Source organism: Typopeltis vanoorti, chromosome 17, assembly GCF_054136105.1.
Source record: "Typopeltis vanoorti isolate ZY-2024b chromosome 17, IOZ_Tvanoo_1.0, whole genome shotgun sequence".
Taxonomy (NCBI): domain Eukaryota; kingdom Metazoa; phylum Arthropoda; class Arachnida; order Uropygi; family Thelyphonidae; genus Typopeltis; species Typopeltis vanoorti.
In genome coordinates, this window is record NC_143565.1 from 57,228,465 (window position 1) to 57,242,537 (window position 14,073).

General features: G+C 35.4%; 1 protein-coding gene across 2 annotated transcripts in view; it reads right to left on the minus strand.

Annotated features, from left to right (window-relative positions):
* The window catches only part of LOC150097419 (epithelial sodium channel subunit gamma-like), a 39,928-nt gene that overhangs the window by 13,399 nt on the left and 12,456 nt on the right, over positions 1-14,073 (minus strand). For both annotated transcript variants that reach the window (XM_090407402.1, XM_090407403.1), the window contains 5 exons: positions 13,281-13,398; positions 5,006-5,130; positions 2,326-2,441; positions 1,945-2,117; positions 717-815 (listed from right to left, as the gene is read on the minus strand). In XM_090407402.1, coding sequence (XP_090263528.1) covers positions 717-815; positions 1,945-2,117; positions 2,326-2,441; positions 5,006-5,130; positions 13,281-13,398 — 631 coding nt within the window. The remainder of the gene's footprint in view (positions 1-716; positions 816-1,944; positions 2,118-2,325; positions 2,442-5,005; positions 5,131-13,280; positions 13,399-14,073) is intronic.

The following is a 14,073-nucleotide window of genomic DNA, read 5'->3' on the forward strand; positions in this document are numbered from 1 at the left end:
CAGACTATTCGTCAATCTGTGGCTTTGTCACCATTGCAATGATCTGGTGTTATTCTTTGTGATGTGGAAGATTTCTGTTCCTCGGACCAGATGTTATATGTTTTGAAATATGCTATTCATCGATACGTATTTGTTGCTGTTAACTTGTAGGCTGCAGCTTTTCCATGAAATTCATGGCAAGCAGCTCAGTTATGTGATGAAATCACTCGTTTGCAGCGTTTGCATCTTCAAACACAGTTGTTGTTATTGTTTTTGTTTTTTTGCTGGGGAGTAAACAGGCTTTCTAAGGGAGTATCGGTGTCTACAAGTCAGTATTTTAGGACTATCAGGTGTTTAAGCATATGCCATTTGTGGATTTTAATTTCGTCAGCATGTTTCTAATTATAAATTGGGAATTTCATTTTCTGTCCAATAGCCGATGCAGATAATTTCGCCCAAACGACATCTGATTACCAATCCTTTCGAAATGCTGTTATTTCTTTCCACTTACTCATCGTTTGACGTATCGAATCAAAACGAAGACCACCGATATCGCCAATGTCATTTATAAACCACAAAAATTATAATCGGGAAGGATTACATGACTTTTATTAGGTATATATTGTGGTATATTTGATAGAGTATATATTGTCTTTGATTTAAAAATTTTGTTTCCATGAAGAGTATAAGAATAGCTTTTAAATAAGCCCTGCACTGGTCCAGCAAACAGAACCTACTTCTGCTGATAGGGGTCCTTTTCCTCCACGCTGCTTCCACAGTTTCCTATAATCCATGCAATTTGAGTCGTAAGGAGAAGAAAGTAGCTTCTGCTGTCTCTGAAACGAAAAATAAAAGAAAACAATGTATTAGATTATATCAATGACTTTTAAAGTGAGGCTCTTTAGATAAGTAAAAATAATAAGAAGAAATTCGAGAAATAATGTACTTCAAATGGGACTGTGAAATCTAGTCTCCAGTCAACATTCGGATACTTTTCGTACATCGAAATGTAGAAAAAATTATCCAGATTAGATATACATAGAAATGACCAACTAATATGGATAATGTTTGAATGGGTTTCATAAAATAGTTCAAAAACTTTCCCGGAGAGAGAACTCTCTCCTACTTACTGGAGGTTCAACGTGGATTGAAAAAGTACCATCTTTGATCTCAAAGTGTTATCTGAGTCTCCAGTTTATCCTTACCCTTAGCCAACCCTTGTTACTAATGCACTCTAGATTAGCAACCTTTCATGGGTGTAATTATAATAAAAAATCAGCTGCTAGTGTGGCTGATCAAGAAGTTAAAGTTAGTTTTGAAAATAAAAAATCCCAGTGTGAATTAATGAATATTATTATATTAAAATGTAAGCCAAACTTATTATATTAACATTTTTTAAATTATAAATCCATTTAGTAGAAAATAGGTGGACAATAAGCATAAATACTAACCGTAGGACGAACTGTACATGTGTTGTTTATAATTGTACAATTATAAATTGTATAATTTATAATTGTACAATGCACACGAATTTAACTATTTCTTCAGGATACATCTCAGTTTCTTTAGGAATTTCTCTTGTTTTATGGCAGTACAAGATATATTATAGTTTATCATTTAGTGCTTTTGCAGCAGAACGATATTTCGACGTTTTTATTTTATTTTATTTTTTACGTGTTTCTCACCTATAAAAGCCTGCAGCCTTTAATTTCCACATGGGTTTGGCAAAGGATAGATAACCCAGAAACCCAAATCTAGAGACTGGTACTTTTTCAAGCGACTTTAGGCCTCCAATGCATAGGGTGTAATGGATGAGATGAGATGAGATGAAATGCATCACCAAATTCACTCTGTAATTAGAGCAAATAAGTGTCAGTAAAGCTAATATCAATCATTACCAGTTCTAGAGATGTTTCCTATATCGCAAATGAATAAGTTTGTAAAAGCTTGAGAGAATATACTTACAACTTTCAGAGTCAACGAATATATTTTTCCAGGATAAATTGTATGGCCAACAATGAAAGGGTTAACAAGCATATAAGGAGAATGGATGGCAATTGCTGCAGAGACATCTCTATCTGGACGGAAATAGTCGTCTCCAGAAAATTTAATGCCCATTCCGAATAGGCGGCTAGCAACTGGTAAAAAAACAAACAAAAAACAAACTTGTTTTATGATTAATTTCAATGATCTACTTAATACATTGCAAATGTCTGATAACTATATAACTATTGCTAAGTTTTAAGAAAAGATATACAAATATAGAGTAGGATAATGGCAAGAATTAAACAAACATAAATTTGCATATTATATTACAATAACATGTGTATTTTTTATATTGCTTACATTTGTACACCCCAACATAGTTCTTCTTAATTGTGGAAGCATTCATTTTTGAGAAGAGAGTATAACAGTTTCTTAATTCCTCGGTGGTAGGTGCAAAAGTTGTTCGGTAATATTCGCTGAAAGAATAAAAATGTTTAAAGAATTTTGCATTTATCAAGATACGCGAACGGGCGCGTATACACACGCACGCATACACACGCACACATACACACATATATTTATGCACGCCACACTATTTCTTAGACAACCATGCAACTGAGAGCACACTTACTTTATTTAAATGTTAATTTTAATTGATTTTTTATACTTATTGACAAATTCTTGTTTTATACCTTAGATTTTTGCGATTATGTGTGTACATAATGTTTAAATAAGAATGAATAACTGTATTTCCGAAAGACTTAAGCAGCGAGAGATTCTCCTTTGGGTCTGATCACCATTTCCACCCTTTCTTACATATTCATCCACCAGTTTGTGATAATACGAACCAGTTATATTAGAGAATTACTCTTTCTATATTACCATTACACTATTGTTGGATTCAGTGGTCTGGTGTTACTAAGCTCAATTTTACTCCGAAAGTGTTTCATTGGTTTTGGACAGGAACTTGCGCTAACCACTCTAGTTTTTCCCACATCTAAAACCCTAAAACCATGTTGTTTTAGTTCTGTATAGCTTTGTACCTTGCCGTGTTTAAAAGGAAATGGATTATGTGCCATAAAACCGCCACAAAGTGAGACACTGCATTATCTAAAATGTTGTATTGATGGTCATTCATTCTGGAACCACAACCAAAAGTCCATACCATGAGAAACTGTCCCACTCCATTTTGTCTACACCATAAAATTTGTCAGTTGTGGTGGCGCACTTGTGCTTATGTCCCAAGAGACACATATGATAAAAAACACCCATATTCGCTCATCCAGTAGGAAAATGATCAGTGTGATTTATAGCTTCTTACCACGGACTTCCAAAGTTCTTTTGCAAGCCACATCCAGTTTAGTTGGTCGGTAGGTACTGTTGATTGCTGAATGGTGATTGGCTTACGTGCAACTATCTTTCGAAGAAATCGAGGGAGACGCTCTTTAATTTTATATCACCAACGTGAGTTCCTGCTGACTTCTTTGAACTGGCTAATCCATTTCCACATCGGGATGCCGAGATTTCCCAAACTCCCTTCCGAGAGTCCTTTAGTCCTTAGGTGTTCCATTCCGTTAGTTTTATGAAAAGGCGCCTTCACATGTTCATCGCTAGTTGATAATATTGCCTGCAGTTGACTTTGGGCGCTGAAGTATTTTTATAGTATTAAAAACGAATAGACCATTCATATAATATATGATAACACCTCTTTCAAAATAATTAATTTTTTACGCCCTTCAGTAGCTCATTTTAGAGAATCCTTAGCTTGAATCCGTATGGGAGGTGAAAAGCCGTTGAGTGAGCTAATTTCATAAGAAGGTGACAGAGGTTCTTTTCGTTCTGCAAAATAGGCAAAGCGGAGAGAACAAAGTTGTAATAACAACCAACCCACCCACATGGAGGCTGGATGTTATCCCTAACTGGGTGGATGGGTGTTCGTTGTTTATACCGTAATTTTGTTTAAAGTAAACTAAATCACCTCCCTGTGCTATTGATAGTGCACCGGTGCAAAGTGGACTCAATGCAATACACATGTTTTGTCTTTTTTTTTAACAGTCCAGTCCACGTGTGAAGAGAGAAATATACATATGCATGCTTAAAATTTCCCCAGAGAGTGCACTACATATTATTTCAATGTATGTAGTGCCCATTTAAGTGGGGTCACTGATATAATCCAATTCTTGTTAAAGAAATTTCCGAGCTATCTTACGATACTAAGCAAACTTCTTAGTAGTTAGTGCATTTAGTTAACATATGCTTTTAGGAGAAATATATCGAAACAGGAATGATGATGTAGAACTAAGTAGCATCAGATCATTGTTCAATCAATCTGCAAGTAGGACTCAGATTTCAGTTTTTCCAATCTTTTTCCGAAAAGATTGCGCCAAACAAATTATCCGTGAGGTAGCCAAAATTTTTGAACTGACTGACATTTGAATTATAAAAAATAAAAATCATAAAAAATTAAAAGACAGTAATTAAAAATCATATGCACGAGTATACATTTTTAGCAAGTGTATATATATATATATATATATATATATATCCTGAGAAGACAGCACACTGATCTTTTTTCCAAAACCAAATATAAATTCAAAATTAATTAAATGTTTATTATTACAATGGTATTCTTCCAAAGGAAGAAAGGCAAACGTTTGAATATTTTTATCTCCATTAAAGTTACATCAAAATAAAATTAAAGTAAAATCAAAATAAAAGTCGAAATGTATCTGATTGCCATTTCTTGAAATAAACTTATAACTTTTCAGATTACAAAATTGCTTATTTGACAGCTATGTTTTATACAACCTAGACAGATCAGCTGCTAGAGCGGCTAATCTAGAATAAGTCTACTCAAACAGTAATCCAGTTTTAGATTTCATTATCGCAGGCATCGAAATACTGAGAAATATGGTCCTCTATTCTATAGAAGTGGCCCCGATTGTTCTTATAGAATAAGATTATTCTAGATTGCGAAATAAACATGCTATTTATGCAGAAAAAATGCTTGGAGTTTTAGTGTGTGGAGATAAAACTTTACCTCTCAATGAAGCTATCATTATCGAAAAACAACGTGACACCGATGTCGTCAGAGGTGTGACCAAGTTCCTCCATTTCGTCTGTCCACACTTCAGATTCGAAGTTCACGTAGGCCGGCAAAGGAAACTGCAAATTAACCAAAAAAAAAATGATATAGTGTATACTATCAACTCAGAACTTGTTTCATTAGTACGGTGGTTGCTCAAAATATCAGAACCAAAAGGGAGTCACAGAACAGATATCAATAATAACAGCTTTCAAAAATGTTCGACATCCTCATCATGCATGCATAAATCTTACCTGAAGCATTTAATAATTGCTCTGCAATTCTAACCTTTGATTTCATTTCCCTTTTTTATACATGAGCACTAGAAGAGCTCTACCCCATTCATCTCCTGTCCAACCATCTGACTGGGTCTTTTGAATTATGCAGTGTAGCAACTGTAAAACTTTTATACCTTCGGGTCGAATGTCGTCTAATCCAAATGCCTTTCCACATTCAGGTTTGTGATTGCTATTTCTATCTCAGGTATAGATATGTACCACTGATTGATTCAATAGGAATGCAACCGGGAGTACAGATCCCACGTTGGCTTACTTTCTAGAAATTTTTAGTATCCTTTCCTATTTTCCATAACTGCCTTCTTAATTTCCTGAGTGGACTATTTTTTATTTTTCCAGATATATTCTCCACTCCTCTGTGGCTGAACAGCCAATGTTTTCTCCACTTTGCCACTCAAGGTGGTCTGAAAAGTTTTTGGCATCGACCATAGATACTATCGACAAGATTTTTTTTTCTTAAGTTGGTACATCTGTCATAAGCATCCAATTGCAAGTCAGTTTCACCAAGTAGTTTGTTTTATACAGCTGTCTGAAGCAAAAGTGTTGTCTGTATCCCTTGAAATGGGTAAAATTGAGTATCGTGCAGTTATGAAATTCTTTTTAAAAGAAGGTTTAACGCCAAAAGAAATTCATTCGAAGTTCATAAAAGTCTATGGGCGCTCTTCTCCTTCGTTTTTGACAATTTAGAAATGGGCTGTCGAGTCAAACGTGGCCGGAGCAGCCTTGCAGATGATCCACGCGAAGGACGTCAAAAAGTGTAACAACACCAGAAATCATCGATCGTGCGCGATATGTTATTGGATGACTGGCGAGTCAAAGTGCGTGAACTTGCTGAGACTATAGGCATTTCAAAAGAACGTATACAACATATTTTGCATGAAGAATTGCAAATGCTTTGCAATTCTTCATACACCCATCTTGCGCAAAACGCTTTACGCAAGATGAGTGCCACGCTTGCTCACATCAGATAAAAAACGCATTCTCATGAAAATCTCGGAATAGTGCTTGGAGAGTTTTAACAAGAATAAAACTGATTTTGTGCGTCGATTTATTACTATGGATGAGACTTGAATTATACACCATTAGGATTAGACACCATTATACTCCAGAATCCAAACAGCAGTGAAAACAGTGGACAAAAGCCGGTTGTTCAGCGCCAAAGAAGACAAAGTCGATTCCATCAGCAAGAGAGATCATGGCATCGGTGTTTTGTGATGCAAAAGGCATTTTGTTTGTTAATTGTCTCTTGAAAAGGGTAAACCAATAACCGGAGAATATAATTTCGATCTTTTAACCAGACTAGACGAAAAAATTTGTGAGAAAAGACCCGGTTTGCAGAAGAAAAAATCATCTTTCATCAGGACAATGCCCATAATGGTGGTTTGGCAATGGGAAAATTAAGGGATCTGCACTATGAATTGTTGGAAAAGCCACCCCATTCCCAGATTTGGCTCCCTCTGACTTCTATCCCTTCCCAAAACTAAAACTCTTTCTCGCTGGTCGGCGTTATTCTACGAATCAAGAGGTGATTGCAGCTGTAATGGGGTGTTTTGCAGATCTTACTGAGAACCACTACAGGGACAGGATAATGGCGCTGGAGCATCGCTGGAATGAATGTATTAGTCATAAGGGAGATTATGTTGAAAAATAAAAATAATTTTGAAATTATAAATTCGTTTTTTCATTGTTAGGCCGAGGACTTTTCAGATCCCCCTCGTATAAAGTTTAGTTAATGTCTCTGAGCTCTCATTTATTTTTGATTTGAGTTAACACTGCTGAAAACTGTTCGACTTTGATTATTTTGAAACTATCTTATACACTTTTCTTTTCAGTGTGATATCCGATTTTAACTTGCTCAACACTAAATGTGTGAACAATTCCTACACTTCTCGAAAAGTTTAACACAACTTGTGTAAGCGGTGTAACTTGTGTATTTTCAATGAAATAGGACAAAATTTGGTGTGGTGGTGGTGGTGGTGGTATACAATATGAGGTGACAGTAAGAAATGTCGGACAAGTATATAGGGTTATACGATTACCTAAAAAAGAGATGACATTACAGAAGTCGACACAGGTTGATCGAAAATATGGTCAAATAATATCATTACGGCGTATGATCACATCTAATGGCTAAAATTGCTGGTTTCCGTTAGCTGGTTTCCATTTCAACAGTGCCAAGATAGACGAATCGGCGCTCAAACTCCTGAGCAATCTCAGTCAGCCCATTCCCTGTCCTCTGTGCCTCATGGATAGCCTGAAACATCTCCTTATCACCTCGATGAAACTTTCTCCCGGAAAATCAACTCATTTGAAAGAAAACAAGAAACGATTCACAATTAGTGTCACGAAGATAACATGCTAACTTCCCACAAAGCCAGCAAGTTTCGCAACCTCATTACTTCGTCGGTCAACACGATTGAGGAAGAAAATGAAAAGTACAATGCAATCATGCAGAAGTTCCATTCCGAAACAGAAAATGTGCCAGGGGTATCAAAAGGGCCGAAGGCCGGATCTGGCCCGCAGCTCAATTTTATATAAAAAATTTATTATTTTTTTAATATTAAATTATTCTGTTAATATATACTTATAGAGGTTATGAAACAGTTTATATTTAACCCTTAATAGTTAAGGGTTAAAGATAAACTGTTTAAGGCTTAAACGTTCGCTGCGGAACTGTGTTTACATCGAGGAACGGACGCGCTAACTAACCTGCGTTAAACAAAGTATATAAGTATACACATGTATACTTGTCGGTGATAGTGTACTGCTTTCGCTAAAGATTATTTTAGTTTTACAAATTATTTTATGTAAAAATTTTCTACCTGCCTAACTTCATTGTGCCAAAGCAAAGAAAAGTTGTTGGTGAATGTAGAATAGTGCAAAAGAAAAAAAAAAGGACAGATTTATACTTATTTTTGTCAAATTGGACGGTAAATCAATCTATTTGATTTGTAATAATATAATCAACTTTCTGTTACTAAAGAGTACAATGTGCAAACGACATTATATAATTAATCATGAAAAGAAATTTAAAGATTATACTGGAAAGATTCGCGAACAAAAAATTGTTAAACTAAGCACTCGATTAGAGAATCAGCAGTTTTTATGTACTATGAATAGAGTTTTTAGGAATAATTATCCGTATCCGGCCCACGAGATCTAGTTTATGCTTCAATCCAGCCAGCAAAACTAAACGAGTTTGACACCCCTGCGCTATGCTAAATAACGACATTTGGAGGCTCGCTCGCTGAATGACGTAACTTTAAACCCAAGAAAATTGTCAGATATCACCACTTCGGGATCACGATTAAACGTAGAGACGGAACGAACATCCCGCTGGGTTGATTAATGGCCTATGATAACCAGATGAGCACATCTGCGTTTATATTGGCAGTAAACAACAAGTCGGAATTCCTATCCCGCATCATCACGTGTGTGAGCCCGGCCAGTTCTTACTTGCACCCAGCCAAGACCGGGGATTGTGACAAGAACTGGAAATGAAAACGACAAGGTCGAGACGAAACAGGATAACCAACTATAAAAAAATGAATATTAATGAGAAAAGAAAATTATATTAATAACCAGCGTGGAAATCGAGAACTCAGACACTGCACAGGGGACGTGTAGGATCCATGCAGTCAACGGAAAACTTCACAGATCGTTCCAAATCCATTTCACGTGGTCTTGGTTCAACTTCAATGATGTTCGCTTCCACCTTCACTCTGAAAAATCTCATTTGCATTTCCTAACAGAAACTTATACAGTATCTCAACCTTCTTAAGCAGTACTCATCTTTGCTTTCCCCAATTACACATTATTTGATTCCTTTTGCCTCAGAGGTGGGGTTTGTGCATATGATCGCTCCGGTTCACCATTATAAAGAGTATCCAACCTAGAAAAACCCGATTTTTCCCTCATTCGGTTGAAAAATTACTGTATTTCATTCTATGAAATTTATCTACATCTCTCTACTGCCCTCCTAATGCCAACAACTATTAAGAAATTTTCGGTTTTCTTTCAATAAATGTCGATTTTTCTTCAATCCATCTTTACTAACAGTAAAGCTATCTTTGATGGAGACTTTCAATGTTCATATGATCAGTGGACCTTCCTCTTCTAACTGCACAGATTAAACAAATAGAGAAAAAGAAACATTTACCCAAAGATCCAATGCAAATTGTTCACATGCCCAATAGAATATCAAACAACCACACCCACTCTTGATATCCCCTGGAACTTTTCCTTACTTGTAATCCATCTAAATTCGCAGTGAACGTTGTCACAACTAGTTCATATCTCCTCCATGGAGAAACATGTACACAATTACTTAAATGTATTCGTACACGTCGTATAGCATACACGAAAGCTAAGTGACATGATTTTCGCAACTTCTGCGCTTCATTTCCTTAGTCAGACTACTGTTTCCGACCACCCGACCAATACGTATGCGACAAACGAATCACCGAAATAATTCTTGTCACCATGGAAACATTTATTCTCCGTTCCACCCTAATTCCTGTCCCTTATCTAAGTACCACATATATCTCAAGGTGATGAAAGAGAAGAGTTAAGCATAGCGTAATCGGCTTGCACATCCAAAACTCCATGTACTTCAGGATACTAACTCCACTCTGAGTGCTTATTTTTCTGATGCTGCACGGATGGTTCTACTTTCTCTCCAAATCTCCAAATCTCCAAATATTCAAAATATATTTATAGCTCAAAATGAGACTCGTATGAGAACAGTACTGTATTGCATTTGTAAATGTTCCTGGTGAGGAGTTCAGCACCAGTGGTTTATGGTTAATGGTTTATAAGCAACTGACTTCCTTTCGCAGAATCTATTTGAACTGTTCGATTGAAAATGTTTTCACTTGTAGCCGCAACAACGTCAAGGGAGAGTTGGTGACAGGACATCGTAGAGTTTCGTTTTGCTGTTCTGTATCTAATAGTAAGATGTAGGGCTTCGTCTTTCTGTTAGACCTAGAACATGTTCTGTTCTGGTTGATGTAGTCCTGGGGCTACCATGGCTCAGTTCTTCTTGTAATGATTTCTGTTTCCAGATGTGACTAACCAACTAAGCAAACGAAAACATGGGAATGAAGTGATATGGTCGTAACCCTTATTTTTATGGCATGCGTAATTTGCATTGAGTGAGAGGCTGTCGAGGGTTATATCAATTTCTGTTGTAAAGTCGGAATCGCCAGAATGCCTATTATATCAAATATTCGCCTTTGGAAACAATGTTAAAGATAAAATGCTTATGAAAAACATTTATCCCTGCTATTTTGAGCAGACGTATCACGCGATCTCCTGTCTAATCTTGTGATCTGAACCATCGTGAAGATATCGCTATCAGCAATAACGTAGTCAATGGGACTTCTTATTTCTCCTGTTCTCTCTACGTGAATTATTGAACAGCTTTATGGCGCCACAAGAAGTTAGTAATAACTAGCCCATGTCCTGAACAGAAATCCAGCAAGACTTACTATTATTATTAGTTTTTCTCTTTAGATCTAGATCGTGGTCTAAGAACTTTTTCTAACACATGTTTATATGTTTACACAGTGTTCATTTCCTACTCTGCTGATTAGATCTCCAACAACGACCAACTTTTCCTTTCTTTCATTATGTCAACTCATCGCTGTTGAATCGAAAATTTTCTCCACTTCTTGGTAGAACCTTCTCTAGGACCATAGGCAAAAATAAACCTTATAGTCCAATTTCTCATTTTGGTGGTCATCCAGATCTCGCTACTTGATATTGCTTGCCATTTAAGAAGATTATCATCTTGTTTAGTGCTGAACACTGTAGTTACTCCTTACATTTTCTAATATGTTTCCTAATTATAGCCTCTTGATTTATTTGTTATTTAGAAAAATCTAACCTATTTTTCTCTTTACCAATTCGAGTACAATTGGACACCAATTATGTTTACGTGATACTTCTATAATTGTTTTGCAGTTCTACTTTTTTCCATTGATAATTCTTACATTATTGTGCCTGTCTTGAATTTGACTGTTTTTGTAGTAGGGTTTGTTCAAGTAGTTAGCTCTTTTATGTTTGTTCTAGTTACCTGGCGAAAACAATGAGATGAGGGAGGTCATTGTGTAGTCAAGCGACATCTCAACCAATATGGAATTTCAACGAGTCGTACCATTATTTTGTTTTCGTTTAAACCAATGCAGAACATAATTTAGTTGGCAAAATCATAAATTACCAGCCCGTCTTCGATCTAGGGGTAGGACAGAAACCTACTTACTGGGATCACCATGAGAGGATGAAGATTGGACTATAGATGAGTAGCTACGGTAGGTTATCCGCACGTATCTTGCTTCATCACTTATGCAACTCATCCAAAAAGATTTGAAAAGTAGAATGTTATAGTTTTCAGAGCGATTTACAGCCATTAGAGCTCTGGATGGGAGATTACAAATTTTTCGCGTTTAGAATAAAAGCATAACCATCTTTACTACAATAATTTGTAGTAATCCGTGACTCCGATCTACAAGACACTGTTAACCTATAGAGACACGTATAAACTTTTTTAACAAGCAGTCTCACGAAACCACTTATTACTTAACTAATGAATTAATTAAATACTCAGCAAAAATAACTGTAACATAATTCAATTATAGTAGCAATAACAGAATTAGTAAAAAAATGCATCATTTTTAACTTCTTTTACAATGTGTTGCAAGAGAACAGCAATGTTGCAACAAATATTGTAACAGAGGCGTCTTAACTCTCCTCAATAGTAAATTATGCAGTTGGTTTTAATGAAGGTACTTTGGTTTTGCTTCCCAATTTCACCGAATGGAAAAGTACCACTCCACCACACCATAAATAAACTTTTTGTAGAGAGGTATACGCAATATTTATTACATTTTATCAGAAAATGCAAGCATCAGACCTTAGCGTGTAATTTTTATTGATCAGTTTTCATTAAATATTCAAAACGTCAAGTTCAGATCATTGAGAGATGCTATTAGAAATTCTGTAGGTGATTAATTGTCGTATATCATCCCAAAGGAAATCAGTAACTCTACTTTCATGGTACACTTACAGGCACGAAAATTATTAGTTAGGGAAATGGAACAAGATCAATTTCCTGATACACATCAGTGAACATCATCTTGACATAAGGAAAAGAAACTATTAACTTTTTTTTATATTACATAGTTCGGATTTATACAATATGAGAAATTTCCTTAAAGAGATGTCTACTTTAAAATTCTTTTGTCAAAATTATTAAAGTAATTTGAATTACTTATTTCCTAAATATATTTTCATTTACATATATTATTCGAGTCTTTTACTACCAGGGTGAGACTGACATTTACTTTTAAAAGAGTACGACTCAACAACTTTTCTTTTTTCTTTCTATTTAAAAGAGTTCATTGTTTCACTGAGGGATTTTTACAAATGAAAATTTATATGTTATTATACATTAGAAAGAGAAACGATTATCAGTAGATATAGCTAAACAAAATAATAATTCACCACGTTTTAATTTATCATTTAATCAATACACTCAATCAGTTATAATAACGTTAATTAACAAATCAACTGTAATATTTATTGCTTGAAATAAGGCAGAATTGGGTTTTGGACCAATGAAGTTGACAAGTTTGTCCTAATCCCAATGGAAAAGATTGGTGTTTAAGGCATTACGGAAGATCTTATAGTTTGTGATATGGACACTGCAAGGTCTGTAAAAGAAGAAACGTACTTATTATTAACGGCGAAAATGAGGATAGGATACGAGATTAGTGATAGAAGGTTATTTATAAACAGGAGAAAGAGAGTTGTTGAATTTTCCTGTCCAATGCGAGTAGCATGGAAGAATTTATAGGTCAGTCTAGCTTAAGTAGACGCCTTATTTTCCAAAGGAAGTTAAATAAATAACCAGTCATTTTATGTAAAATGCTCACCTGAAGTGTTTCGGATTCATTGACACAGAAACGAGGGAACCGAGCACAGAAACGCTCTCTGTTTTCAACGGGACCACACCTATCGGGATATTTCTTGCAGAACTTGCTTCGACGAATTCTAAAAAAATAAGAAGTAAAAACTAACTTTATCTCTGTGCACGCGAGGAAAATCGCAACAATGTGAATTGTCTTAGTTATTATCATTAAATTTTTTTAAATTAATTAATATATCATTAAAAACTCGGTGGTCATTTCCCAAAATCTGTGTAAATTTTACTAGAAAATTGTGTGGGGAAAAAAACAAAGTATTAATGAATACTTCCTATTATTCGTTAGAATATTCAGGTGTATATAAATTATTTGGCAGAAATATAGATTTGATATTCATCTCAATACAGAGATGGTATTTTCTTCAAGAATATCGTTAAGGCATAGCCAATCGGACTAATTGAGTTACAGAGCAATTTATAGTATAGGAACTGAACAGTAACCAGCTGGAGTAAATTTGAAAAGAGCCTTTATTTATTTGATAATTAATTCCTAAAAGTGCAGGTTACTCGCTAAGCACCAAAGCAACGTCATTGAAGCCACCATCTCCTCTCCTTCTTTTAACACGGCAGTTAGGGATTGTTATTTGCACTGTGCTGCAAAAAACAGATATATTTCCATATACCAGTTATGAGCATATTTTTTGTTCATGAGCTAGATATCGAGTGTCCATTAAATACATAAAAGAGAATGTTTAAAGGAATTATGTCCTTCAATGGTTCTTTATTTGACTCAAAAACCAAAG